The sequence below is a fragment of the Nelusetta ayraudi genome, unplaced genomic scaffold (genome assembly GCF_046127955.1).
Source record: "Nelusetta ayraudi isolate G7.1 ecotype Tasmania unplaced genomic scaffold, CSIRO-AGI_Nayr_v1 ptg000010l, whole genome shotgun sequence".
Lineage (NCBI taxonomy): Eukaryota > Metazoa > Chordata > Actinopteri > Tetraodontiformes > Monacanthidae > Nelusetta > Nelusetta ayraudi.
Genome location: NW_027466060.1, coordinates 1590737 through 1618499, shown reverse-complemented (window position 1 = coordinate 1618499; position 27763 = coordinate 1590737). Strand labels below are relative to the sequence as shown.

Here is a 27763-nt window from a genome sequence, read left to right as displayed (position 1 = left end):
GGTGAATGATATAGTGGGCGGGAACATCTGCGGTGGTGGCAGGTTCTAATGCTGCAAGGGACGTCAGTGCTGCCTGCCTGCTCACATCACTGGCTAGACAGTAACAAAGGAACGACAGACTGTCTGATCTGCTCACTGGAGCGCGACAACTCCCCTTTGTCTGTTTAACTTCCTTTCACACCACTTTATTTACACTTTACTTCCATGTCGTAGGGACCAAAAATAATCCAACTACTGATTACTCCTTAAAAGCAATCTAATTACTTCTTTAACTACTTTTTTTTTTTTTTTAAATAATCAATTACTAATTACTTTAGTTAAAAAAGAGAGAGCAACATTTGCTCAGTTACATATAAACATGGCTTTCAACAGTTTATGAGCTTTGACCTAGATATTTTCAAAGTTGAGAACGTCTTGTGTCCTTCACACCACAATATTGTGGTAACGTACAACGAACCACAATATTATTTGATTTACACGAGATGAACTAAAAAAAAAAGCTGTTTTTTTTTTTTTCTTTTGCCCGCCGCCATGCTTGTTTTGGTGCGTCGTCGTGACGTTGCATGCACGGCTGCATCATCGATCTGCGACGCAGTTGTTTTCGGTTGTTTTTCTAAATTTCCGACATTTTGTGGACAACAAGACATTTTTCGCAAAATATTTCGGAAAAGCAACGGAATTGTTACTTGATAAAGTAATTATGATATAATTCCCAGTTTTGCCAGAGTAAGCGTGTTAAATTACGCCGTTACTCAAAAAGTAGTTTAATTACAGGAGTGGATTACTTAGATTACTTAGATTACTCGCCAACACTGGCAGGGACAAATTTTTGCATATGCCTTCACTCACGCCGCAGAGCCCAGAAAAACTAAACTGCTTCCACCCGCCGATGAAAAAAGGGACGAGCTGGAGGGTAAAGCCCGCTAAAGAGCTTTGGGTCTGAGAGCAGAATTGGGGCTAATATGGCTTCAGTGGCAGACTTATAGCAAGGCTCGCCTGCGATATTAGGGTCAGTGGGAGAATAGCGGAGAGGAGATGAGAGGAGAGCGGAGGACGCGGAGTCGTCGGAGGGAAGACACAGCGTCGGAAAATGTTCTGAGTCGGTGCAGAGTCACTGTGATTCAGCAGCAGTGGGCTGAGATAAATCACTGTATCTGATGGAGTTGCTGGAACAGTCTGGTGTTGACCTGCCAGTGAACCGTGGCTGAATTTGTTCTGTGAAATCTCTCTTTAATGAAGAAAAAACCCCCCCCAGAATCCTTATGGAACTCTCTCGCCGTCACTGCTTCTTCCCTGCCGGTCCTCAGTTTTCCCCGGCGTTCTTCACAACGTCTCACTCAAGGCGTCGCGTCGCAGCGCCATCTCACCTGTATCTGAACCTGCTCCCTTTGAAGAAGATGTTGCTGCTACACACCGTCTTTATCTGGCTCGACTTGGCGCACCTGTCAAAGACAGAGAGGAGGCATTGTGACGCACAAAAGGACTTTTGACGTGGTGGCGGGGGGGCCTTGTGTCATTTTCAAAGGTTTATGACATGTTGAATCTCCACTTCCTCCCTCGGCCAGAGTCGACAGGCCGACCTCTGGCTCTGCTCGGCTGCCTGCGCCAGCTCTGATTTGATTAAGCTGCTCTGACGCTCATCTGACATGCGAGATGAAATCCATCCCGCCTCTCGGCCCGCCTCTCATCGACACATGAGCAGCTGTCATTAGGAAGTCAACATCAGGGGTTGCACCGCTTATTATCAGGCAGCTTTTAAAACTTCACTGCTCAATAGATGTGCATGTATGTTTTCTCCTGTTTCAACAGCCATAAAGTAAAGTAAAAAAAAAACTAAAAAAAAAAATGCACTACAAAAGCAGGTCTTCAGAAAAGGAGGGTCTTATAATGAAATAACCAACAGCAGGCCCCGAACTGCAAACTCTAAACCTCTCGTCTCCTTGAGTCCAACTTGTGCACATTAAATCCAGCAGCTGTTTACAGCAAGTTGTCCTTTCCATTCTAGCTCACAGCCTCTTCCTCCTGATCCTTGATGGTTTCCTGTTACGCTGCTCTCCTCTGTATCTGTGGCCTCTACACAACCCTTCTGGAGTTTCACACAGGAAAATCATTCATCTCCATGCTAATAAAACAAACTACATGGACTCAAACTTTTTTTTTAAACCAAAAAATAAACCAGGAGGGAAACATAATGTTTCTATAGATATCCCAAACTAAAAACATTTACAGCATATTTATAGCCAAAATATTGAGCACCCTCTTCACCAATCGCTGTGCTTAAGTCAGTACACTGATGGTAAATATCAGTAACAACAGTAATACATTTTATTTCGACTGACTATTTTCGACTTTTATTCCTTGAACTAGTTCAGTTGCCATACTGGTGAGAGCTCAAGTTAATGGTTAGATGGATCAGAAAATCCCGCCACAGCCTCGGCTGATCTATTTATAAATAGAAAATGAGTGAAATTCCAGTTGTGGCTGGCGAGCCGTCCCTTTAAGCGTTGCTTCCAATGTTATTCCACAGTAATGGGACTTGGATCAGATGCAATAAAATGCTGCGTAAACATTCCCGAGCGGGGAACAAAGTCTGGCCTCCATTCTGCCCCTCTTGCCCCCAAGCTTGTTTCCATTCCTGACGCTGTCACGCAGCAATTATCAGTCAATAATCACAGCGACGGCCTCTGAGCGATCAGATGCTCCCCAGTTAGAGGCACAGGCGGGATTGGAGCGAAGCCATTAAACGGGCAGCAGAGTGAGGTGCAGGAGGGTTAGTGTACCGAGCAGTCTGAGCAGACGGAGACAATGCAGAGTTTATGGCTGCTTGTGATCAGCGTATACTGAAAGGGCAACACAGAAACAATGAGGGAAAATATGTAAACTGTGCAGGATTTACTGGCTACATCTGTTCATAATAGCTAAACACTCAGTGATTGTCTGCTAAGTTTGTCTTATGCCAAATTAAAAGCTGTTGTTTAAGCCACAATTGAACCAGTCCAGCTTTGCAACTGCTATTTAAGCTCATCCTTGTTGCTGTATTACACTTTTTTTCTTTACTATCGAGGGATGTTTTCATTTTCAGTTTGTTTATGTCTCAGATAAAGGCGTAAGTGTGTGTGTGTGTGTGTGTGTGCATACGCACTTGTAAAAGGCCTGGTTCTCCACACCACACTTCCATAAGTGCTTACACGCCGCAGGGGTGGAGGTGTGAAATGTCAACACCAGTTTCTTCTGCATGGGGAAAGACAAAGGACGCAGAGACGGGAGGGAGAGAGACGGACAACCAGGGCGAGAAGTGAGATTCTGTGAGAAGAGGGAGCGACAGAAGCGCTGAACACCGTGCGAAGGAGCTGTGCAAAACGCTGACCCGCAGACCCAAAGCCCGACGTTGAGCGAGACGCCAGACTAATATAGCGACTCAGGGATGTTTTCTTGTCAATGGAGGAACGGGAAGAAGTCAGATCAATGCTGCATCAGAATTGGAGGGGAAAAGGCCCGAGAGGGAGAGACAGCAAGGAAACACTAAGATCAGTCAGATGGGAGTCGGTAAGCACCACCAGAATCACACTAGAGGCCTTCACACACCGGATGCATTTGCTTGTCAGTTTGAAAAAGATAGATATTTTTTAAAATCCTGAATCAAAAACAAGTATTTCCACTCAAAAGGTGTCCATTTCGTGGTCGATTTTTCATATCATTGGCTGTGCAGAGCAGGCGGCTCATACAACATCTGAGAAACAACATGTTTCTTGCTGCTTTGACTTCACAGGTGAGGTACTAGCAATAGGAAAAGTGCCTCCAATTGTCCCAAAGACATCTGCCGGCCGCTGACTGCACTGCGGCTCAGTTTCTGTCACTAAGTTTTGATCCAAACATTTCATTTTCACAGTATCAATCCACACTGGTGACTCCAGGAGGTGACCCCGCCCTCTCCCTAAAACGCCTGGTATAGGCTCCCGCTCCTCTACGAGCCTGAGTGCAGGATGGAAGGAGAGGACACGGACGGATGATCCGGTGTGTTGAGTCCTATCTTCATCTATTTTTTTGATTTTGACACAGGCAAAAACATATGATGTTGACGTGAAATCTCAAGTTGGTCCCACTACTGAGGTCAGCCATGTTGCTCAGCCCCCTCGCTGTAATACATCATGTATATCACAAGTACATTCACACACATGTGCAGCAGTGACCATGTGTGTGTGAGAGTGTGTGTGTGTATGTGTGTGTGTGCGTGTCTATGTGTGTGAGTGTCGAAGTGGTAACGATTAATTTGGATCCCACTTTGGCTGACGTGCAAACAGTGCTTTGAAAGCGTTTTACTGCTCTAATCTATCACGCGTGAATTGAGCGACATCAGCACCAGCTGAAAAAACAAAACAAACAAACACATTTTCATTTAATATGCAACCTCTAGATACACTTTCTATGCTTTTCGAAGCACGTGTTGCTTGCCAGCCGCCACCAGCTCAAAGTGGGACGGCAGATGTCATGTGTTCCCGGCGTGGAGTGAAGTCATGCAGTGTTTGTCAAACAGCAGGAAAATGGGGCTTCATGTGATATTTATTCTGAAAAAAACCTCTCTCTTACACACACACACGATAATGCATAATCCATAATTCCGTCTATGGATTTTATTTTGAAAACAATGCTTGAAATTGAACACAGGTCAGGGATAAATACAACATTTACGCTGAAACAAGGGGACAGGTGGATTCACAGACGAGAGGAGCCGACATTGATGAATGGACGAACAAACAAACAGAAAAGACTTGAACACTCAAAACAATGACGGGGTGAGAATGACCGCTTTCGGCCGTGACTACGTGATGTGAGGTGAGGTGAGGTGAGGTGAGGTGAGGGCGGGCAGGGGTTGTGGGCGGAGAGACGTCGAATCGATAGCTTTTGTGTTTGTTGTGCCGCTACGGTTTTGCGCGTTTACTCACCAGCGATGAGAATGTGAACACACAGAGAGAAGAGACACAAAGCACAAAGATAAAACTGCATCTTCAGCCAGTCGCGAGCGAGCTGCCACGTAGAGGCGAGGGCCGGCGGACAGATGAGCTTAAGCAGACATGGTGGGCGGAGGGAGGTGGGTGGAGGGAAGCTGCAGGGAGCTTCCCGCATCGATCGGGCTGATTGGGCGGTTTTAAAGAAAAGACAATCAGATGCCGCAGAATGGAGGCGCTGTGCAAAACACCAGAAGGCACGACGGCGACCGCTGCTCGGGATGGGCCACGGCACTGAGCGCAAGAAATGCACCAGACGTCCCAAATGCAAGACACCCAGATCAAATTCATTTACCACCCGTGCCCCTCCCCCACCCTCCCAAATAACCAGGGCAGAGACGTTGGATGTCTTATATTTGGGGCTCGAGTGGCGAGACGATGCGAAGGAGGCGTGATGGAGGAAGGCTCGCCGTCAACACACCCACCATCCTGTTACAATGAATCCTGCCTGTTAGGGAGATCTGAAACAGCGACACACATACAGAGTGTGTGTGCGTGTGACGGTGGCTTGGCAAACAGTAAAGTTGCACCGCCGCAGACCCTTGCACAGACCAAGAAAAAAAGGAGCCAGAGGATGCACACAGTCTGCTACACACAAACAAGTCCCTGCGTCTACGCCTCGGCCCCCCGACGCTCCCCTCCGTGCAGGGAACTCTGTGAATGCTAAAGGTTCCAGCGGGTCAGCAGGGGGCGACGAGGACCTCCGTGCACGACTACACAGCTTAGCGTCATGGCGGACTGCTCAGTCTTTTAGCCTTTTAAGGTTCTTAAAGTGGCAACGTGCTGAAGCTGCACTCACCTCCTTCTGAATCCCAATGACGTAGAAGGTTTTCCCCTCGAACTTCAGCTTGCTGACATCGGACCTGAGAGAAGCAAGGGAAAAAAATACATGACATCGTTGCACGCATGTATGATACAGTGTGGACGAAGACAGGGATCTGTTTTGAGTGTATTTTGACGGTCATCGGTCCCTGTTTTTACAGCGGTGTACTGTATGTGCATCAGCTGTTTGTTTGTTTTTTTTCATTGAGAAAGAACTGATACAGGGTTGAGCTGGTGTGACCGGGGTGCAAAGGATCAGGAACGAGGCCATCAGAAGGACAGACCATGTTAGATGGAGCTGAAAAAGATGCCATAGGCCAGACTGAGAGGGTTTGGACGTGTACAGATGAGAGAGACAGTCAATAAATCAGTAGAGGGATGCTGAGGTGGTGGGCAGAGGAGATTTATGGATGCAGTGAAAGAGGACAAGAAGTTAGTTGGTGTGAGAGAAGCGGATGCAGAGCAGATGATTGGCTGTGACGACCACTGCAATGAAACAGGGCGAAGGAGCAGCTTGCTATGTCAGATTTCTTTTTCTTTCCTAAGAATCTAAATTTGTGATTGTTTTGCGGCGTAATGAATTAGTTAGTAAGCATTCGAGGAGACAAGTGGGACGCAATCGTACCATTTGAGAAGGTGGATCCTCTTGTTCCCCTGGAAGACCACAAACCCTGTGGCTGTGAAGCCCAGGAAGGCTGTGGAGCCCGTGAAATCCTGCACACACACACACACACACACACACACAGACACACACACCGTAGCACAGTGAGAGGCGGTTCTGGATCTCACAGGTGGACTAACTAGGGAGGCGAGGCGGCCATCAATTATCTCCATGGCGATCGCACCTACACAAAATCTATTTTCCTCTTTCAATATTCAACGTTCTGGTGAACAGGAAGTGGCTTCACAGTCAAAGGAAGGGAACTCGCAGAAAGACAGAACGGCTCGTCCGTGCTCGGTTTCAGACAAACAAAGATGAGCTCAACATATTCATTCATATACATTCTTAAATATCAGCAACGATGTATGCAAAGTCTTCTTTCTGTGTTTGGATTCCTCACTTCCATATGAGTATTATTATCAGTGAGTAAAAATACGCAGGGATATCAATTTCTCTCATGGCAGATTAAACTGAAACCTCGGAGTACTATTAATTACCCCTGTCCAAAATGATTACCGGAAGCCCACAGAGGGATATGAATTTCTGTGCAAGAAAGGCTGTCAATCAAAGAGAAGCGTGAGAATAACTGCAGAATTTAGACGGGCAGTTTGAGAGCTGCTTTGATCAGAGGAACTTGCCCTTTCCATCCACAGCTCCCTGCCACCGTCCACTGCGGTTACCTTGCACGGGTGAGGATCCACTCCATAGGTTTCCAGGCTGTGGCCCCTCTGGATCATGTTGAGCTCAGCCAGAGAGGAACACTGGCCCCTGAGAGGCGGAAGATTACACATCATTTTTAGATGAAGTAAAGTTTTAGTCCAGCGGGTTTCTGCGTTCCGTGTTTTCCTCCACACTTCAAAAGTGAAACAATAGTTTGTCCAACTTACCTTTAATGATCAAAACAGGTACTACACTCAACGTCATTTTTCTGTTTTTTGTATAAGCAATCAATTTGTCAGAAAAGCATTCATGTTCCAAGCTCCAAGTGATTGGAATCACCTTCCTGTGGGTATTAAATCGTCTCCATCCATTTAAACAAGCCCTGTTTTCCTCTTTGGAAACAACCTGTTCATGCTCTTGCTGAATCTGTCACCAATTGTTATTGACATTTTTTCAAAACTGATTTTGCAACTTTTGTTGCTATTGTTTGTCCTGTCTTGTTACTTTATTTTTCATTTCATTATCTGTTGTTTATTTTACTCTATTGCATTGTTTCTTATTCTAAGTATTGTGCTTTATTGGGTTGTACTAACTGTTTACTAACTGTAATGCTGGTCAGGTTCAAGTCAAATGTTTTTTTTTTCTCAAAGCAGCTTTTCATGGTGGGTTTTTAATCTTAATGTGACAGTTTTACAAGACTTTCCAAGTGATCCTGGATTTGCATCATGTACTGATTCATTTTTTTTTTAATTTTTGTTTGTTTGTTTGTTTTCTAAAGTGATGAGCGTGGGTCCCCCCACGAAAATGAGTTGTGACAACTCTGGGGGTTTATACTCTGAATTAATTTTCCGAAAGTTGTTGTTTTTCCTATTGGCCGCATTCTGCAGCAACATTAACGGGCAAAAGTGGCGAAGCTCCGTTTGTTTACTCCTGGAGTCATGAAAGCCGGTGACGCACGGCGCTCTCGCTGATCCCAGACAAGCGAAGGCGCACGCCGCTGCCTCGGAGCACCTGGAGTCTCGGTGCGGCTCAGTGCTGCTAATCTGCGTGCTGTTAATCCTGTTGGTTGGCCCGGCGGGGCCGACGGGGGGGGAATTCAGAATCATCTGCCCCTTTGCTGTGGGGAAATGGAGGATTTGTCTTTGATGTTCTCTAATCCCAGTTAGTGTGACGGTTACAAACCCGACGACATTACTTATGAGCTGTGGCTGCGATGCGAACACACAACAGCCGACACGCAGAGGAAACGAGTTTATGTTCATCACCGCTCGCCGTGTCATCATCACCGCTCGCCGTGTCATCTCCTGACAGGAAACAGGAAACAGGTTTGTCAGTTTGCGGCACTGCGTTACTGCAGCAAACCAGGCGACATGGAAAATTCTTTCCCCTTCAGATATATTTATTTTATTGCGTCTTCTTCCAAAATGCTTTCTCCTAACTTTGCAAAGGGCGACACGGCGGTGCAGTGGCTCGCACTGACGCTGCACAGTACGGGTTTGACACCGGAGCTGCGTGGAGTTGCCTTCAGGGACTCCAGCTTCTGCCCACATCCAAAGACACGAACGCTAGGCTGACTGGAAAATCTTCGGGCGCGTTCAGACTGCCAGCCAAAAATTCCATTTTTAGCCCATCCATATTGAAACCTAATGGCTCTGATGTAGTCTGAACAGTCACAAATCACATGAAATGCAATTTTTGCAAAATGGATTGAGCTCGGAACGCTGATCGAAAATTGGAACTCAGGATTCCGGATTGGAAGTTCAGTTCTGAATTCTTAGAAAACCATCTTGAAAGGTGGTCAGGTTCTATTCCAACGGTTTCTACTTAAAGCAGATTTTCATGGTGGTTTGTACAAGTACAAGATTTGCACGGGCATCCTGGATTTGCCATCATGTCACAGGTCCCAATTCGCTTTCAACTGGATCTAAATTTAAACAGCAAGCATCGTCAGACCTGCTCTCTAGCAGCCTTTTGTTGTCTGGGAAGAGACGCCCCACCGCCGCTGTCACACAATCAGGCGGAGAACAACGGCACGAGGCGAGCAGAGGCGCACGCGTCTCCTACCTGAGCTCGTTCTTGTGTATTTCCATGATCTTGCGCTCCAGTTTTAGGGATTGTTTGGGAAACAGCTTGAAGTCTCTGATGTAGTCTGACGGGTGCTCCTCCGGGTCAAAGTCCCCGAGTTCAGCTGAGGACAACAGCGGCGACAACAGTCGAGTTCAGACCTCCTAAAAAGTTCAAGCTGCGTGAACCAGTTAGTGAGAAAAGAGTAACTGTGCTGGAGTGGCTCAATTGAATCAGAAATAGCATGTTTACTAAACATTGACATTTTTAGACTCGCAATTATTTCCTTCTCAATATAAAAGTGCGGGATTTAAATTATATGATGACAATGATGTGAGCTTGCGCACCTCAGGCACACCAGCGGGATCCTAAACTTGTACCAGTGAGCCTCTACATATCATATCTTTAAAGCCTCCCCTTCCTTAGTCCTAATTAAAGTTTTGTAATAATTAAAGTCATATAAATAAACCCTCGCCTGAGGCTATGCCTAATTAAACCGCAGCCTGATCCGTAACCTATTGTGCCGCATCAGAGCCTTCACGCAGCAGAGCAGGGACTCTGCTTGATACTGAGGGGAGCTGTGATACTGCGACGCCGCTTAGACCCGACCTGACTTTCATGATCACACGGACCCGGTCGCTCTGTTCTCCGGGGTACGGGAGCCAATCAGAGAGGGTGTATCATCTGTGACGAGGATTCATTCCAGCAGCTCTGCTAAATCCACCCTCAATTATAGCACACGGCTCCTGATTAATCTTCTAATGAACTCAACCAGGTTCCGGCTCTGTCTTACGGTTCACGCTAGAAGTCGTTCAGATTGGAGGGAAGCTTTGGTCTGATCATTCATGGGTTGACTGCAAGCCTGTTGATGACTGACGACCTTTTTTTTTTTTAAATCCTGATCATCTCTATTCACTATTAAGCTAAAAAATCAAAACAGACGATTAATTCTATTAATCATAAATTAATTACATGTGATTCCATTCTTAATGTTACTCAGTGGATATCAAATAATGCGATGCTGGCTAATCCAATCATCTAAAAGACACAGCGTCTACACAGGATGCGGTATATAAAAAAACAGGAAGTGCGACACTTGCTGCAGATTAATGTGTAACTCTTTGGAGTGTGACAGGATGGAGGTCTCACCCTGCACGATGCAGGCCCCCAGGTACGCAGCGTCAGCGAACGGACAGAGGAGACGGCCATGGTAGATGTCTCTCTTCAGCTGGAGGTACAGGAGATACCTGGACACACAGACGTGCACGGCACAAGTCAGGGAAGAGGGAGGAGCTGACAACGGCACAGATGCATTAGTTAGTGAGCGAGGCTGCAGACTTGCAGGTTTACAGCCCACTTTGAGCTCCTGTTTAAACCTCTGGTTGCATATGCAGAGAAAGCACAGCTGCTGAACTACTGAACATGCTCCATCCACCCAACGCCTTTGAATGCAATACTGGGTTTTTCTACCAGATTGTGCTAAGGTCTGTTGGTTGATTATTGCACACGTGTTGTAATTTAATAAGGCCTAAATGAATTGCTGTCTTTTTTCCATTGCTGACATCTATCTGATTCAAAGTCTCTTTGGTCTCTTCTTCTGGACCTCCTGCCTGCCAGTTCCAACCTCTGTCTTCACCTCCAGTTTATGTCCTGAGTGCTGATCTCATTCTGCATTTGGTCATAGACAACTTCATGCTTCATGCAAAAATTGCAAAATAAGAGCTTCTGAAAATTGAAAAATGTACATAAATCCATTCAAATAGAAAATACCACCAGCAAATCCCAGCGTAGTATTTTGCAGGATTAGTAGAGGCATGACAGTGTGCTACCTTCGTATATCAATTTCTTTTCCGCTACCCCATTTACCCCCTAAAAAATGAAGTTGCTTGCGTGTTTCGATCAAACAGTTTCCCCGAACTGTTCAAGCTGGACATAAACGCTGGACAATACCTCTATATATGTCTCTGTGAAGACATTTCTTTGAGGGAAGCAGAAATACAGAAGTAAATGAGCAAGTGGACGGGCTATAACAAAGAGCCTGTTCAAGTAGTTACAGGGGGGAGAAACGACACACTGAGCCTTGAGAGGCATAACCGTAACGGAGGATCATCATAAAAGTGGAGAGCGGAGAAACTTAAAGGGACGCTTCTGTGACATTGGCACTGCCTTCAGAGGACGGGTGGATGTGCCAGTGTGCTGGAGATGTGGAGAAACACCTGGGGGAGGAGGAGAGCGAGCCGTGGGAGGAGGGAGAGAAGGAACGAGAGAGTAACAGAAGTAGGCAGAAACCCCTTCAGGGAGAAATCATGAGACGGAGCCGAGTGGTGCGAAGCAGGCGGAGGACAAAGACGGGATGGTGGTGGGCGGCGGGAAGATGGAGATTGATTTGGTCGGACGTCACGGCTCAGACGGGACGAGCGCGAGTCCCTGCGGAGGAAATACACCCTCCCATTAAACTTTCATCACATCTGCAGAAACAAAACAAAACAAAAAAACTGCTGATGGATGAGGCTTTATTTCTTTTTCTTTTAATAGTGGGATCACCTTATAGTGTTACCAGGTTGTCAGCAGTTATCTTTAAGGTTGTTGGGTTTTTTTTTGTTGTTGCATGATTTACACAATCAAATACACAGCATAAGCGATTGGATTCTATTTTTAAGTATAATTTTTCATAACTCAGAGGAAACTGCAGGAAGATTTCGAATTAAAGGTTCTAAAATTTGGTGGCAAATGCAGCGTCAGGATCTTGCAAAACCTGTCAACATGTGCAGGATTTCTATAATCTCTTTGAAAGGAAAACAAAAAAAAACTGCTGAGCTTCCATGGGGCTGCATGTTTTATCGCTTCATCACACGATCCCGTAGCTTTGCATCTCTTGACATCCAAAACAAACAAATTCCCAGCACATTCTCAGCTTCCACTGTGGCGAGAACTAATCCTCCGCTGAGCCACTGAGTTGGCAAAGAAGTGAAATATGGAAACGTGAAGTGTAGGCTACCGCTTTGGTAGGCTATGTTATCATTACACAACACACACACACACACACACACACTTCATTTTTGAGCGAACACATCGTCTCTCTCTTTATCAGCACTCGTTTGCATTTCGCACTCATGTTGTTTTACCTGTGAACCTTCTCGTGCCTGTATATATATATCTCTTATTACCTGGTGAGCTCCTCCTTGATCTTCATCGGCTCACTGGGGTAAAACTTGACCCGGAAGCACATGGTGTAGGGCTGCTGAGCTGCTGAAAGCAAAATAAAAGGAACAGCAGTTAAAGGTGGGCTGGAGAATCGGAGTCATGGGGAATCGAGTCATTCATTCATCAATCAATTCATGGTTGAATGGAGAGAAACTCTCCAATAGATGCTACATAGTTTCTTGATGACTTCATCAGTGGCTATTTTTAACACCCACACAGACACGTTTCCCATCACTTGGCCGCTGTGTCGACATCATCACCTCCAGGCTGACTGTTGCACTCATTAGTCACTTGATCCTGTGATTGGTGAAGATCCAAAACTAGCAGACGATCCAAAACATCATCCCGGCAGCCATCCCAATGGGAATTTACACTCCCACTCAGGGCAAACTTGAGGATGATGACGAATTAATATTAGAACTAACCGAATGCGCACGTCACCCTAAACAGATCCATTATTTGTGGGTATTCTGATCGGATGAGGGACCCGCGCAGGAGGACGAAGATGCGAGCATCATCCAACTGGGGACCTGGAAGCAGCCCCCTGCACTCCGTGCTGTGGTATTTATCCAGCCATTAAAAACAGCACACACATACATAATACATGCTGAGGCGCATGAAAGACGCACTTTCCTCCCACTCGCTCCAAAAAAGAATTTCAGCTGCTGTTTTTGCTGAGGCTTAAGGGACCGAGACGCTTCAGAAATTTAGAGGAAAAAAAAACATGTTTTGGAGAAAGTGCACAGGCATGAGGAAGGAAACGTGCGCGTGCCAAACTCAAATGTGACGTGTGCGCACGCAAGCTGAGGAACACAAAGAGCCCGAGAAGCAAACCTCATATTCTAATTTGAGAGTAAATCCTGCCAAGGGGAGAGCTGACGTGTCAGTAGCACTCTGATCAACACTCATCCTCCATCCCTCGCTCTCCTGGCTTTCACTCTGTCAGCCCCTTTCAGCTCAGACGTCGCTCCAATCGCCCCTTTTCTTCCTCTTTTCTTTGCCCAAATCCGACATCTCTGGCTAGCCGCATTATCTGCTGCCGTCTCCGCCCTCCCCTTCTGAATTACCGCCCCGCCATTCTTCCTAATCCCACTCCCCCCTCCTACTCCTCTGTCTCCCACTTTAACTCCCGTCTCTCCACCATCTGCTTGTGCCCATGCTGATGATGAGGTTTTTCTTTTAGTGCTTTTAATGCTTCCCTTATTGATTTGCAGGGGGAGACGTCTCTTTTTCTTTTCTTTCTTTTTTGCTGTTGAGACAGCTGAGAGACTCTGTCAAGGAAAAAGTTGGACATCAAATCAACTGATTCAGCGAAGCTTTTTAAACGAGTCCACACAGTTAAATACCAAGTGAGTTTCAGGTAGATAAATGAAGTGCGTATTGGAATCAATATGACACAAGGAGAAACGCTCAGTGTACAATTAGGGGTCCAATATTCTTATTTTTATAATAAAAAAGGAGGAAGATGGGATGTAATTAGATGCAGAACAATTTAAATGTTAGACTTTAGACCAATGAAGCCATGAAAAAAGTGTGTTTTTGTATTGTAGCTACAATATAGATTACATGACAAAATGTGCAGTGAAACATTCAAGGATAAAAAGTGTTCTTGTTTATCTGCAGTATCAAATTTGATACATGCATTTTTCACAAAATGTAACTTTGATATGAATTATTCATTATATCGGCATTATATACGCATTATTATATAGGCATTATCTCTCATTATCAAAGTCAACAAGGACGTCAAATTAACCCAAAACAGATGAAACATTAGCGACGCTGACATGTGACAATAAAACTGAGGATTCGTATTTTGATTTTGCCAACAGTTACACCACCGCTGCATCAGCGGGTCTTACCTGATGCCACCCTGCTGGCATTGAATATCAAGGTAGAGAAGAAACGCTGCAGCAAAGCGAACACAGCACACACTCACACACTAACGCTTGCAATCGCTGTTCAACCACGCGCACAAATTGCAACGAGAAACAACAAAAACACAAAAACGGGAGCAAGCGTAACACTTACACTTCATTTGTCGCACCACAGGCTTGTTGGGCTCCAGCCAGTGCTGAGAGGAGCAGAGAAGGACAGAAGGAGGGGGAGGAAACAAATACATTTCTGAGAGTTGCTGTGCATTCTGATGGTAAAAACCGTGGAAGCATTTTTCCCTAAAATCAATGACAATATAAACCTGGCCTGATGACTACGCACATGCCACAAGAAACTGCACATTTGCTGCCTCATTAAAGCCCCAGCATGTGAGATTTAGTGCCATTGTGTGGTAAGAGAGCCTAATGCAAACACTGCTCATGCATCCACCATGCAGATCTATTTTCTGGGCTAAACTAAGCAAACGGTTGGCAGCCTCATTACATCACCTTCATGTTGATGTGTGTGTAAATATCAATTGTTATTCTACTAACTAACTATACTATACTACCAGACTGCAGTAAATGTTGCACACTGGGCCTCCACAGCAGTGATGACTGCAGTATTCTCTTTACAGTGACCCAGCACTAATGCTGCAGTGACTCTTGCTGTTATTTGCTCATTCTCATTCACTGCTGTTATACACCTCCAAAGCAGCCAGAGGCCACTGCTCGTCTGTGTGGGCTGGTTAAAATGTGGGGACCCATCTGGATTTGTCAGAACTTGTAATAAAGTGACTCAAGCCTCCCAGTTAATATCCAGCCATTACGTTTTTCTTTTTTTATTCTTTGTTGTGTCAGGCAGAATATGTGGTCATCAATTTCTTTATTTTTGTACTCTGACTCAGTGTGGCCATGTGAATTTTTTATGAGATAAAAATGTGGCTAGAAATAGAGAGAAATATCAAAGCAGATTCTGTTCCACAAGACAGGAAGCGTAAGGTGATCAATACTTAAAGGCTGATGGCTGCAAATTCAAGGACAACACTGGCTGCTCTGATATTTTATCGAATGGAATGGATGAAAATCTGCTGGTTTTCTTTTCATGTAGCGGCTGCAACATGGTCCCACACTAAATAAAACAAGATTTTGTTATGTTTGGTTTTGTTGTAGTGAAGCTGCAGTTGTTGCGTGATGGAGAGACAGTTACCCTCTGTTTCTCTGGGTCCACGTAACGAATGCCAAAGTAGTCTCTCTCAAGCAGGTTGTAGTGGTTGCACACATGGTCCAGCAGGAACTGTCCTTTGGTTTCTCTCTGCAGACACACAAGACACAGTCGTGAAAATCAATCAATCAATCAATGTCCTTTATCCAACCAGGTAGATTAAAATCTCTTTTTCAAGATCGACCTGGCCAACAGGGCAGCAAAAGCAAAGTTAGCAGAGTTAGCAGCTAACAAAGGTAACAAAGCAACTCCAAACTTGTAGGGAAAAACAGGACTTGTTTCTCAAGAAAAAAAACCCAAACAATTTCATTTTAAGTTTGGACACAAGTTTTTCTATGTGTCCCCAAGTGCTTACATGTCGTGACTATTTCAAGCTCAACCCCAATAATAACAACACACACACACACACACACACACAGAAAGTCTATCAATCATGTTCCTGTGCTGATGAATCCCATAGGGCTTAAATCCACTGCATTACTTTGACTTCCACCATCCACATTAAACACCTCGAGTGCACTGAGCAGTTTTATCATGGCTGGAGTGTTGGGTGGGGTGAGGTGGTGGGAGCTTGTTGATGGACTTACACATGTGACCAACATGTTGGTGTTTGGACGAAACAGCCCTGGCACTCAATTCACTCATCACGGACGCCGAGCGATCCATAATCAATTTGCATTCACTGCCTGCAGCTGTGGTCAACTCCGCTTATTGCATGCTAATGCGCATGTCAACATGTGAACACGCACGCGTCAAGGTGAATACACTTTTTCCCACGCACAACGCTAGCCCACTGATTCACACCACCATCTCAGCGGACTATTTTCTTATATGCAATAAAAAAATACCTATGTGTCCATGTGTGTGTGTGTGTGTGTGTGTGTGTGTGTGTGTGTGTGTGTGTGTGTGTGTGTGTGTGTGTGTGAGCCCTTTCACTGCTCTGTAACCTGCTGACAAAGGTGAATTCTGCGCTCGGCAGAGCAGGACTGATTGATTCGGGAGGAAATCGTCTGTTTGCCCTTGTTGTGATTTATTAGAAATGTAGACATGCGTAAGCGTCCATGTTAGTGCGCGCACGCACGCACACACAAACACACTGGGGGCCACATCTGCCTTTTGCTCATATAAAAAAAAAACCCTTTAAAAATCACTTCACCGACTTCAATGAAAACCACTTTGTTTGCTTCTTCTGATTGCATGAGATTAACTGTCTAACTAACTTCAACAGTCCCATACAATTTATAACTTGTGAAACTTGTGAAGCATACCAAAGCACATTCCTATTAACTGCATTATTATTTTACTGTTGAAATGGCCATAATAAACCTGAACCTGAGTTTAGTGAGTTCAGCATTTTCAAATGCACAGTGGCAGTGACAGCTGACTCCAGAAAATACATTAGCAGCCGTTCAGCCAGTTAAGACGGGAAACTGTGGACATTTGGTTTAAGCCAGTGAATTTGCTCTCCTGCTCTCAGTCTGTTGCTCACGCTGATGGTAGGGTTTGTGACTGACGGCTGAATTTGCAGTTGTTTGGTTGTGGCGGGAGGACGCTTCCAGTAATGCTGCCCTGGGAGGCAATTTGTTCAGACTGAAGGCCATGAACCTGGAGTGCACTGAATGCTCAGCAGCAGCGTACAAATTTTCAAGAAGACGAGGTGTGGAGAAGGCCAGTGCACTTAGAGAGCACTTTAAACGCAGTGAGTGCAGAAAAGAGCTGAGCATTTACAGCCAACCTGGAAACTGTAGTCATCACTTAATAGAATGATTCATATGTATTAATCATTGTGTGGCTCTTCCACACATCAGTCTGTCAAATTAATCCAACAGCTTGGACAACGTTCAATCAGGCGAGCCTGGTTTAAGAAAATCCCTTTGCTCTGTATCTGTCTGTCTTCAGCATTATGTTCCAAAAAGGAGAAAAAAAACAAGGTAAAATTTAGCAGCAGGTCGAATTTGGACATACGGTTTATAACTAGCAGACTGAGCTGCCGGGCACTGATAGCTTCTATTTTGGGAAGATTAAAGGACCACTGTGACGCATGATGCTCCTTTTAAGAAACACAAGCAGAATCTCTTTGGTATCAGCTGCTTGTGCTCCTGAGCAACTCGCTTACTGGTGGTTGCATGGCTCTGTCCTCGGGGGGTGTGGCGCACCAGGGCCAGCTTTGGCCGAGGGAGCCTTGAAAATGGCTTTCCTGGCGAGCCATGATCCACTTCCCAGTCAGCAATCTGGTTTGTCTGGTAACTGCAGAGCGCTGTTGGCCAGCAGCCTTAAAAGCAAAGTGATTGCTGTAAATATAACTCCAAAACATTCATGCACACGCACGCACACACACGCAGTGAGAGAGAGAAACCACACATGTGGAGAGCGGTTTGTGTGCGATGTTCTTGGGAAAGAAAGGAAGCATTGTGACTGAATATTGCAGAACATCCGACCTTTAATTTCAGTCGCGCTGTTTTAAGGCAGCCGGCAAATTAAGGTCAACGCAAGGAACCGTGAAGAGGAATTAAAAATAAAGCAAGTGCTTTTTTTTTTGTCTGCGCAATACACAAAAGGGGTTCACGTATAGGTTGTCACACCAAGCATCCACACAGCACAAATCAATATTTCATTAAGTGTTTCCCAGTAGTTTAGACGTCGCCTCTGTTTGTCTGCAAGGCTAAAGCAGCGTTTCTACACTGGGCACGTTAGAAATGCATTTTTGGGCTGTTGGGGTAGATTGAAGTCTAGCTAATAAAGACAAACACATACAAGTGGATAAAAGACACAGCAAAGGAAAAAAAAAAATCGACCAAACACAAATTGCCTTATTTTCTATGCCATGTTTTGTTAAGAACTGCAATTCCTGAAATGTTGAAATCTCATTCATGTCTGCGAGTGGTTTGTGTTTGATTTGTGGTTGTTGCAATCGTAAAAAAAAAAAAAAAAAAAAACTTCAGTGAATCGCCAGCTCCGGATTGGATTCTTCCCAACAAACAACTGGAATGTGATGAAACTGAACTCTTCACCGTGAATCAGCAGTTAGTTTGGACTCTGGAGTCCAGCTGGTGGATGATTGTTACATCAGCTGAAGTGATCCTTGACCCGGCTGCAGCCTGCACATTGGCAGCCTCAGCATTGCAGCTAAATCACCGTGACACGAGACTGAGCAGTAAATCAAAGTACAGTACTCCCCCCTCTCACCCGCACACACACACACACACACACACAGACACTGCAGGTGAAGCCTCCAACGAATCGATGGTGGCCTCGCTTGTCTGCGACGCGTGACGCGGCCCAGCCGAAAATTTCTGCATCGCCATGGCGTTTTCAGCTGATCCGTGAAAACAGTCCGAGCAAGCTGTTCAATTTGAAGAGCAAACAAACGGGCACGCACGGAGGCAAAGAAAGAAAAAAAAAAAAAACACAACAAAATAGGCCTCAAAGGATAACAGATACAAAAAAGAAAAAAAAAAAAACAGCCGGTATGCGAGCCGGATCATCAAACGCCACCTCTCGTCTGTCTGCCGCTCAGGGCACAACGCTGGTGGGAGGAAGAGAAGCCGGCCCGGCGCCGAGACACGGCAGACAGAAACAGACCCAGACGGAGAGGAAGACGAGGGCCAGGAGCGGCCGAGAGGCCGGAGGAGGAAGGGAGGGAAGTGAATAAACTGAAGTAAAAGTGGGATGCAAGAGGAGGAAGTGAGATATGAAGAGTCCATGACATGTTCAACAAGAGACAAATGCATATTTCATACGTCCGAGGGCCGCGCATTAAAAATTAAGCCGGTCATTCTGTCGCTACATGATCTCACCTAATGACAGCAAAGTGCCCGTCTCTCGGCACGCCGACACACTTTAAATAGAGTCGCGGCGTCGAGCGCGTTCAGTTGAGCGGGAGCACGGCGTCCGTGCTGCTCTCCCCACAAAGCCGCCGCAGGCCGAGCGAACACCATCAGCAAACTGAGTACAAAAACATGCAGAGCATTTATTATTTATTCCAACATCGGGACCTTTTATATACATCCACTAAATAAACTGTATTTTTAGATTCAGAGTTAAGTTTGGCTTTTAGTCCCAGAACCTGACTTTGCCTACTTTGTGTCTCCCACTAGGAAGGAGTCAGAAACAGGAATAAACTGATGTGATTCATCTTGTCTCGTCCTGATGGAGGCTCTGTGTTCGTAGGGTAATTCTGTCATTGCATGTTGACAGAATCAAAGAAAAAATACAAATAAAATAAAGTAGAAAGTCCACAAAATCTTGTTTAAGGTGATGGTCATCAAAAAAATGTGTATTAATGCAGTGATTATGTTTCATTCTTAAAATATGAATTTAATGTTCCACCATAAACTAAAATTTAAAAAGATCAAATTTTGCTTTTGATTTGATTTAGAGCGAGACACCACGTGATATGTTGCACACGACATATGCGATCATATATCATATGATTACAGCATTATAATGAGACACTTATCTCTACAGTTAATATTTATAATGGGAGATTAACAATAATGATACAATAATGTCAATCCTGATTGATGAATTGAAAATGTTGTGAGTTGAGAGAGAGAGAGAGAGAGAAATGGGTCACAGATAGGTTGTGTTTGAATAACATACTGCACTGTGAGATGAGAGACGCAACTATGACAGTGTGGTTGGGGGAAGACGCTCTCGGCCACAAACTGGGTCAAAATCATTGGGATCACTTGGGGATGACGACGAGCAGGAGCTGCAAACCAAAGCCTCGTTATCCAACGCCGCGCTCGCTGTTAGAATTGGAGGTTCCCCCTCTTTACTGTATCTCTTCCTCCCCGAGACTATTACAAGTCCAGCACTAGGACCATGGGTGCACTGGCCCACTTAAACGCTACATGTTGTTTATTTAATATGCATTCCAGCTCAATTATTACCGCTCCTTCAGCACGAATCATTTCACACCACGGTGTGCAGTGCTGCTTCAGAGCGCTAAGTGTGTGTGATCTTCACGTAAAGACGAAGGGGAGAGTGAGAGAGGTGGGGGGTTTTTACCCTGACACCCTGGCAAAAATCAATTTTAAAAACCTTGCAGACTCATAAAGACGAGAGCCACATTATTCCGTGGCTTGCGTCAGTTGTCCTTTCGGGAAATCTTCAGGGAAATGGAGATTTAAGACCACTGCTGGACTAATTTTCCCATTTGCATGCCAATTACAATTAGTTTGAAAGCTGGCTTTTGTGAACGCGACAACATTGTCCTCTTGTTATTACAGTGCCAATATTGTTAAGCCACATAATCAGCACCCAAAACACCACCCATGAGCGAATGAACGGATTGATCCAGCGCGCTGGACAACATACAACAGAGGCAAATCAATAGGCTGGCTGCCGGGCGTGGATGCACCAAATAAAAGGGGAGAAAAGGATGAAGAACCGGGCAGAAATCCATCCATCGCATGGGTTTACCCCGTGACCCTGAGCTGGATCACGGGGGTCTGCTGGAGCCTCTCCCAGCTGTCATAGGATGAAGGCAGGGTGACACCCTGGACAAGTCGCCAGTTCATCGCGGGGCCACATTGAGACAAACAACCATTCGCACTGACACGCACACACAGTTTCCAGTTTACAATTCACCTCACAAGTATGTTTTTGGATTGTGGGAGGAAGCCAGAAAACCCGGAGAGAACCCACACAGACACAGGGAGAACACAAAGAAAGGCCCTAGGCCCGGAATCGAACCCACGAGCTTCTTGCTGTGAGGTGGCAGCAGCGCTATAACCACTGTGTCGCCTGGGCAGAAACATTGCTTTTTATTCTTCTGGAAGCCATGAAAACTTTCACCGAGATTTCCCTCATGTTTTTGCTTTGCTCTCAAGAGCAGCACCAGGAGAGCGAAGGAACAGAAAATCTACTTATCTATTTATTTATTGAAATTCCAGACACTGCTTCAAAATTCAAGCAGGCAGACTACACCTTATATCCTATACGCCGGAAACATCCCTGACACATTGAGACATCAGTGCCACCCTGCTAGGGTTGGAAACTTCTCAGAAACAAGTTGAAGAACTTCTAAAGATTTCACCCTTTGTAAAGGTCCAGTGTGTAAAACTTGGCTTGATTGAGGATTTTTATATTGGTAAAAGCTTAACATACTGCCCATAAATATGTGTATTAATGTCTATAATCACAGTATAATCAAATAAATTTGGTTTTCCTACCCTCAGAATGATTTTTTTTTCATATGTAAAAGAACATACATTGAGCAATGAGGATTGTTAAGTAAGTTAACTCAGGACATCTTTGCCACTGTTGCTAAATTGATGACGGGACTGAAAGACGACGGCAGGGGATCGAACATTTTCGGTTTCAAAGCAGAATGATAGAAAAGTCTGGCCAGGGAAAAGGATGAACCTCACCACCACCGGCGACCGCCCCACCATGACTGTGTTCAAACACGACACCTGGCATCCCCCAGAGTGTCATCAGTAAATTCAAGCCGTCTGTGTCTGTTTTGTACCTGAGAGGCACCGCTGAGGGAAGCAGGGGGAAGAGGAGGTAACTGTGTCATCCATCTGACCGAAAGCCACGCAGCTGCCGTCAGCATTGATCCTGTGAGCTGCATTCAGTGCCCGTCAGCTTCAGATCGGACCCCGCTGATCGCACAATCCCACCGTTAGTTTGGAAAGGACACAATAAAACTGCAAAGCCTGGGATTGGCCTGGGATTTCTAGTCACGTGTCTGAGAGTCGAAGAGGCTTTGCTTTAAAACTGCTCGAAAAATGAGTAATAGTGGTTGACTCATATGACTTGTAGACATTTATATCTATTTTTTTATGATTTATTTAAAATAGCAAGTGGATTGCAGACTGCCGCTGCTGAAGAAAATAGAGAAACAATTTTGCTTTTTCACCCCTGAATATTTGTCATATATTCACTAAATGCTCAGTGCCGTTGAGCCTTATTGTTTTCTCATGTGATAGTGACATTCCAGCTTGGAACACTGGTTGACCTGACCCATAATTATCTGCATGGTCAACAATGATTCACCGATGTGCACTTTTTTTCTGCGATCAACACTGCAAATTGATTGCAAACGAAATGTTCACACACGACGCTGCAAAGATTCTGTGAGAAATGCTGGACAGGAAATTGATTCAATCAAATGAACTTGATTGCTCATCATCAAATGATTCAGGTCAGTTCTGTGTAAAACCTTTGGATACTTTTTCTTTAGCCGTGAGCGGCAATCAGCTGTAACGGCGAGCGTGACCTTGTACCTCTGTGGAAGGAGACACCTCATCATCACGGGCAGCGGTGCGAAGACACTCATGTATACGACCCCCCCCCCCCACACACACACACACACACACACATGCATGGGAGCACACTGGTGCACACAAAGTCCTGAACACGCGATAAAACATGACGTCGCGAGGGCCACATTCATGGCTTATCACACGGTCCAATAAGCTTTCGAGAGTGGAGCCATAAATTATCGATATATGGACGCGGAACGCCTCCGTATTATCAAGGAGCTTCATCGCTCTGGCTCCCTGACTGAACACTCGCCAGAGGAGGGAGGGAGTGTGTGACGCGGGCCGCGGCGAAGGCGGTGGCGTCGGTGACGTCGGTGACGTCGGTTTGCCTGCCGCCGCGAGCTGGCGCAACCAGAAGCGGCCCTCTTATCTTTGCACCGCAGGAAGCTCCGTGTTTTTATGTCGCAGGCAAACAGGAGGTTAATGGAAAAAAACGACTGACTGTCGGCCGGCCGGCCTGCATATTGATGCAAGTAGCTTGTGTCTGCGCTCGAAGTTGTCCAAACAGCCGCAGAATTGAAGGCCCAGTGTGCACGATTCAATTCAACGCTATCTAGTGAACCGTGTACAGACTGGCAGGCCAAACACACGATAAAAACACTGGGATTATTTCTGCCATCTCTAAATATTATTCTGTTGTCACTTGAGCTCACACCTTTCTAATAAAAGCTGTGATTTCAGGGTTAAAGGTTACTGGTGCCTGTTAAACATATTTTTTTTACTGTTCCCCTTGTGAAAAGAACATTTAGGTACTGGCGGATACTAGTGTTACATATTGAGGATTTTTACATTAAAAAAAAATAAAAAAAAAGTCCTTAAAATGTAACACATAAAAAGCAAAGAGTTAAAACAGTGAGTGGCTGAAATAAAATGCCCAGCAAGCATGACTGGCAAAAAAACATTGCCAATCCAAACTCAATGCACTTTTAAAATCTGTGCTACTTAAAGGTCCAGTGTGCAAAATTGGGCTTGGTCTATAATTTTTAGATTATTTAAAATACTGCCCATAAATACGTCAATAAAAAAAAGGTGTATATTTGCATTTCAATAAAAGCAATTTGGTTTTCTTACACTTAAAATAGCTCTCATGTATATAAGAATATACATAGAGCAGTAGTCTTGCTCCTAATGAGCTGTATGCATGATGGCTCCAGTCATGAACTGCTACCGTCGGTCAGCCATGACACGGGGACCTTTATATGGATTAAACGTCAGTCAGTTGTTGCTCCACTACTGAGCAAACCACCTGCTGACGATGACGCACGGAGACCTGGGTCTATTCAGTACGTGTATTAACAGATGCTCTGTGTTAGTCGTTGCTGCGTTTACCTGTGTAGAACCTGCTGTTTGGCAAGGGTCAAACACAGCGCAACTGTCCCGCTTAAGAGCGCCCCTGCAGGTTTGGAGCACCTCTGTTGTAGTTTACGATGCTTTTTTTTTTTTTTTTTTTTCGTTTTTTCGTTTACATGTGTTTTCTTGGTTTGCATCCGTTGTGTTTTTGCATTGCTTCTCTGTTTGCAGCACATTTGATGATTAAGTATATGTTAATGTCTTGCTGTCTCGCGTTTTTTTTTTCCGTTTGCACCACGATCCTCTTTTTGTACCTTGCCCAGACTTGTGTTTGTGAATTTGCATTGTTTCCACACCTGCAGCTGTTTTCACCAACTAAGGCGCATTAGGCCGTTGGATTATGTTTCGCCCTTGTTGGCCACCGTATGCTGTAGGTAGGAAAAAAAAAAAAAAAACTCCAACTGGTGCCAATAAGGTGTAAATCTAATTTCACAACACCTGAGGACCCGACGTGGCTGACGTGGCAGAGCTGTTGTGCAGTGTGTTTTTCCACAATAAGGAAAATGATGTGGCTTCCGTGGAACAAGAACAACAGCAACAACACGGCACAGCAAAGCACTCTGGGCACAGGAGTAAACAGGCACGTGCAGGCCACCGATATGAGCGCACACAATTTCATTTTAGGGTCCCTGCTTAGTGGGAGCAGGTGAATGCTGGAGCAAATATTGGGGAGAAGGAGAATGTGTACAGCAGCCGTGGCTCGTTATGGAGCAACGGGACCTCAGGGTAACAGGTTTCATCCAGAAACAGAGACAAACAAAGGCAACACTGTTCACACTGCCAGCGCACAGGGTTAGACCGAGCAGGATCAGAGTCAGGCCACTTGAGGTTAGCGTGAACAAAGTTCAATTGAAATCCTTCAGGGCTGACAACAGATTGAACACAACCAGGTGGATGGTGGTTGGTCACTGTTGGTTTGGCTCCTTTTGTGTCTTGTGTTGTTCTACCAAACCGCGTGTTCATTGAATGAAGAGAGTAGGAGACAAGTACAATCTTAAGAGGTTTTAGTCAAAGAAAAAACAAGATATTTGGTACAGAGCACCGGAGGCTTGGCCCGCACAGCAGCAATGTGTTCTCAGATGCCAAGTCTGATCTATCTGTCCCTCACTCAGTCTTAAATACAGACAGAAACAGTAATAAAATATGCAGATGTCTTCCTCCGTGTCGTCCTCTAATTGGCTGTCCGGTGGTGTAGCCTTTGTTCCCTGTTTTAGGCTAATCTGTGGCAGGAAACAAGTCCTTATTTGGCCATGAGCCAAATGGTCCATCCTTCTTCTGGTCTGGTCTGCTGAGACACTTTCCTGCCATAAAACCCTGAGGTGAAAAGTTCCTATTCCCGTGCCTACCATGGGTCACATGCTCCCATTCCTGTGACTGGATGGGTCATAAACTTTGTGGGGGTGGCAAATGCATACACTATTCACACTCTGGTCACCCCAGGTCACTATTCATGAGAGTTAATGAATTATGCAGTCTTTGCTTAGAGATTCTGAATGACCCCAGGGTACTGGTGATGATCAGCAAATGATTATCAAAGGACTACATACATTTATACCTTTAACTAAGTCTAATAATTCCAACACATAGATACAATATTTACTAATATACTAACTCACACGGCTATGATGCATTAAACTAAACAGATGATTCCAACACCACCCGGGAGTTCGTCCGTCCTCCTGTGGGATAATCTGCTCTGCTTTAAGAGAGATGACAATCAACACATGACCTGTGACCTTTCTCCTCTCCACCCGTGACTCGGTCGTTTTTATTCCTCCGCATCCTGGCTGTCGCTCAACTTTTCTGTTTTTCACTCAGCCAGTTTCTCATTGCCAGTCTCATTTCAAATCTGTTTCATGTTTTAATCTGCTTAATCTGATTTTCCCACAGCTCTCCGACTCATTTCCTCTGCCGCTCCTTCCCGCTTCGCATTGGATACCCCCACCCTCACCCCCCTCCCCCCCCCCCCCTTCGCCACCAACCGTGCAGATCGTGCAAAATGACCGCCCGTTTCATCCCATATTGGCTCCTATCGACCATCTCCCAGTTCGTTTGAAGTTTCCATCCCTCCTCCTCACCGTGCGACTGTCTCATCTTTCTCTGCTTCTTGCCGTCTTGAGCTCAAATCAGAGAGGGGATTATTTTTTTTTCTTTAGTCATCTTTGGAGGAGCATCAAAAAGGCGCCAGAGAGGAAGATAAGAATAGAAAACTGGTGCTATTTATAACGTGTACCCAAGACGGCCCAAACAATTGCATCAGCCTTCCGTCAGTCACCAGAAACAAATGTGAATAGTCACCGCTACCTCGACTACTGTACACACACACACACACACACACACACACACACACACACACACACACACACACACACACACCCCTCCCCTTGAATGAGTGGAAAGCAGACACGGTGAAAAACGATGCCGACCTCCGTATGCAACTTAAAATAGACTTTTGTACGGATACACTGCCTCTGTTTGGAATAGAAACACAGCGATCAGCAAGATGGAACACAGGCAAGGACGTATTTCAACAGTTCAATTCCGCTCCATCGCCAGGCGGTCATTTCCTGCTAATTGCGGCAGATTAATGTCCATAATCACGGAGCGGTAGCTCATTGGTCACTATTCAATCTTTAATGCGAGTGAGCCGACGGCCGCCACATCATCTGAACACACACACACACACACACACACACACACACACACACACACTCTCGGAGAGGAGCACGTCGCTGACAGGTGACGGATGTCGGCCCGGCGAAGAACAGTGATCTGCCTTAATAATACATGATGTGTCACAGAGATGGAGGTGGAAGAGGAAGGAGGACACGGGGGCTACGGGGCAAAGACAAAAAAAAATGGAAAGAGAACCGGAGCTGGGAGGAAGTGGGGTGATGGGAAGAGAGCAGGGAAGAACTGGGAAGATCAGTGGGAGGATGAGGAGCGAGGAAGAGGGAGGAGGGGCAGGAGGAGGTCACTGCGTGTCGGTCCCAGTGTGTCTCCCCTGCGGCGGGTCAGACTCGACCCCACCGCAGAAACATGAGAGCAGCAGGCTGTGCATGTTTAACCCCACTGGCTTTAGGCACACATAAGACACACACACACTCAGCAGATTGCACTCGGTGCCAACTTGAGCAGACGGTTACCAAACAAATTCAAAATAAAAGTCAGTCCGTGTCCGTGCTGCCCGGATGACGAGTGGACCTGAAAAATGGGCTTTTCCAGGACCTCGTTCACGCTGCACTTAGATTTTTTTTTGTGGATGTGTTTGTTTTAAAGTGTCGCCGTTGACGCTGGCGTTTAAACGGTCGACTCCACACCATCTCATCTCAGACCCTGGCGTTACAAAACAAAGTGACGCCATGCGGCAGAACCCCGGAGGCCACGCGCCTCCAGAGTTCCCTGGTAACTCCACTTCACTTCCTGGGTCTTTAATAAACACACAGCCGGCAGAGGATAAATCCCCAAACACTCCAATCTACAACGACGCATTGCCTGGAGTCCCGCTCGGGTCAGGTGTTGCATTTCATGTCATCCAAGCAGCGTCTGATTTGGAACCTCATGTAAAAGTGGTTCTAATGAGACTTGAAAGGATCTCACTATTGTTAGAGGAATCTTGG

The 27763-nt window shown here is 45.5% G+C and overlaps 1 protein-coding gene across 1 annotated transcript in view; it reads right to left on the bottom strand.

Moving 5' to 3' along the window:
• The window catches only part of frmd3 (FERM domain containing 3), a 42151-nt gene that overhangs the window by 10189 nt on the left and 4199 nt on the right, over positions 1–27763 (bottom strand). The window contains exons 2-11 of the mRNA XM_076019604.1: positions 15502–15606; positions 14449–14491; positions 12381–12459; positions 10363–10460; positions 9214–9337; positions 7170–7257; positions 6454–6542; positions 5806–5869; positions 3143–3231; positions 1368–1442 (exon numbers count right to left, since the gene is read on the bottom strand). Of these exons, the coding sequence (XP_075875719.1) occupies positions 1368–1442; positions 3143–3231; positions 5806–5869; positions 6454–6542; positions 7170–7257; positions 9214–9337; positions 10363–10460; positions 12381–12459; positions 14449–14491; positions 15502–15606 (854 nt within the window). The remainder of the gene's footprint in view (positions 1–1367; positions 1443–3142; positions 3232–5805; positions 5870–6453; positions 6543–7169; positions 7258–9213; positions 9338–10362; positions 10461–12380; positions 12460–14448; positions 14492–15501; positions 15607–27763) is intronic.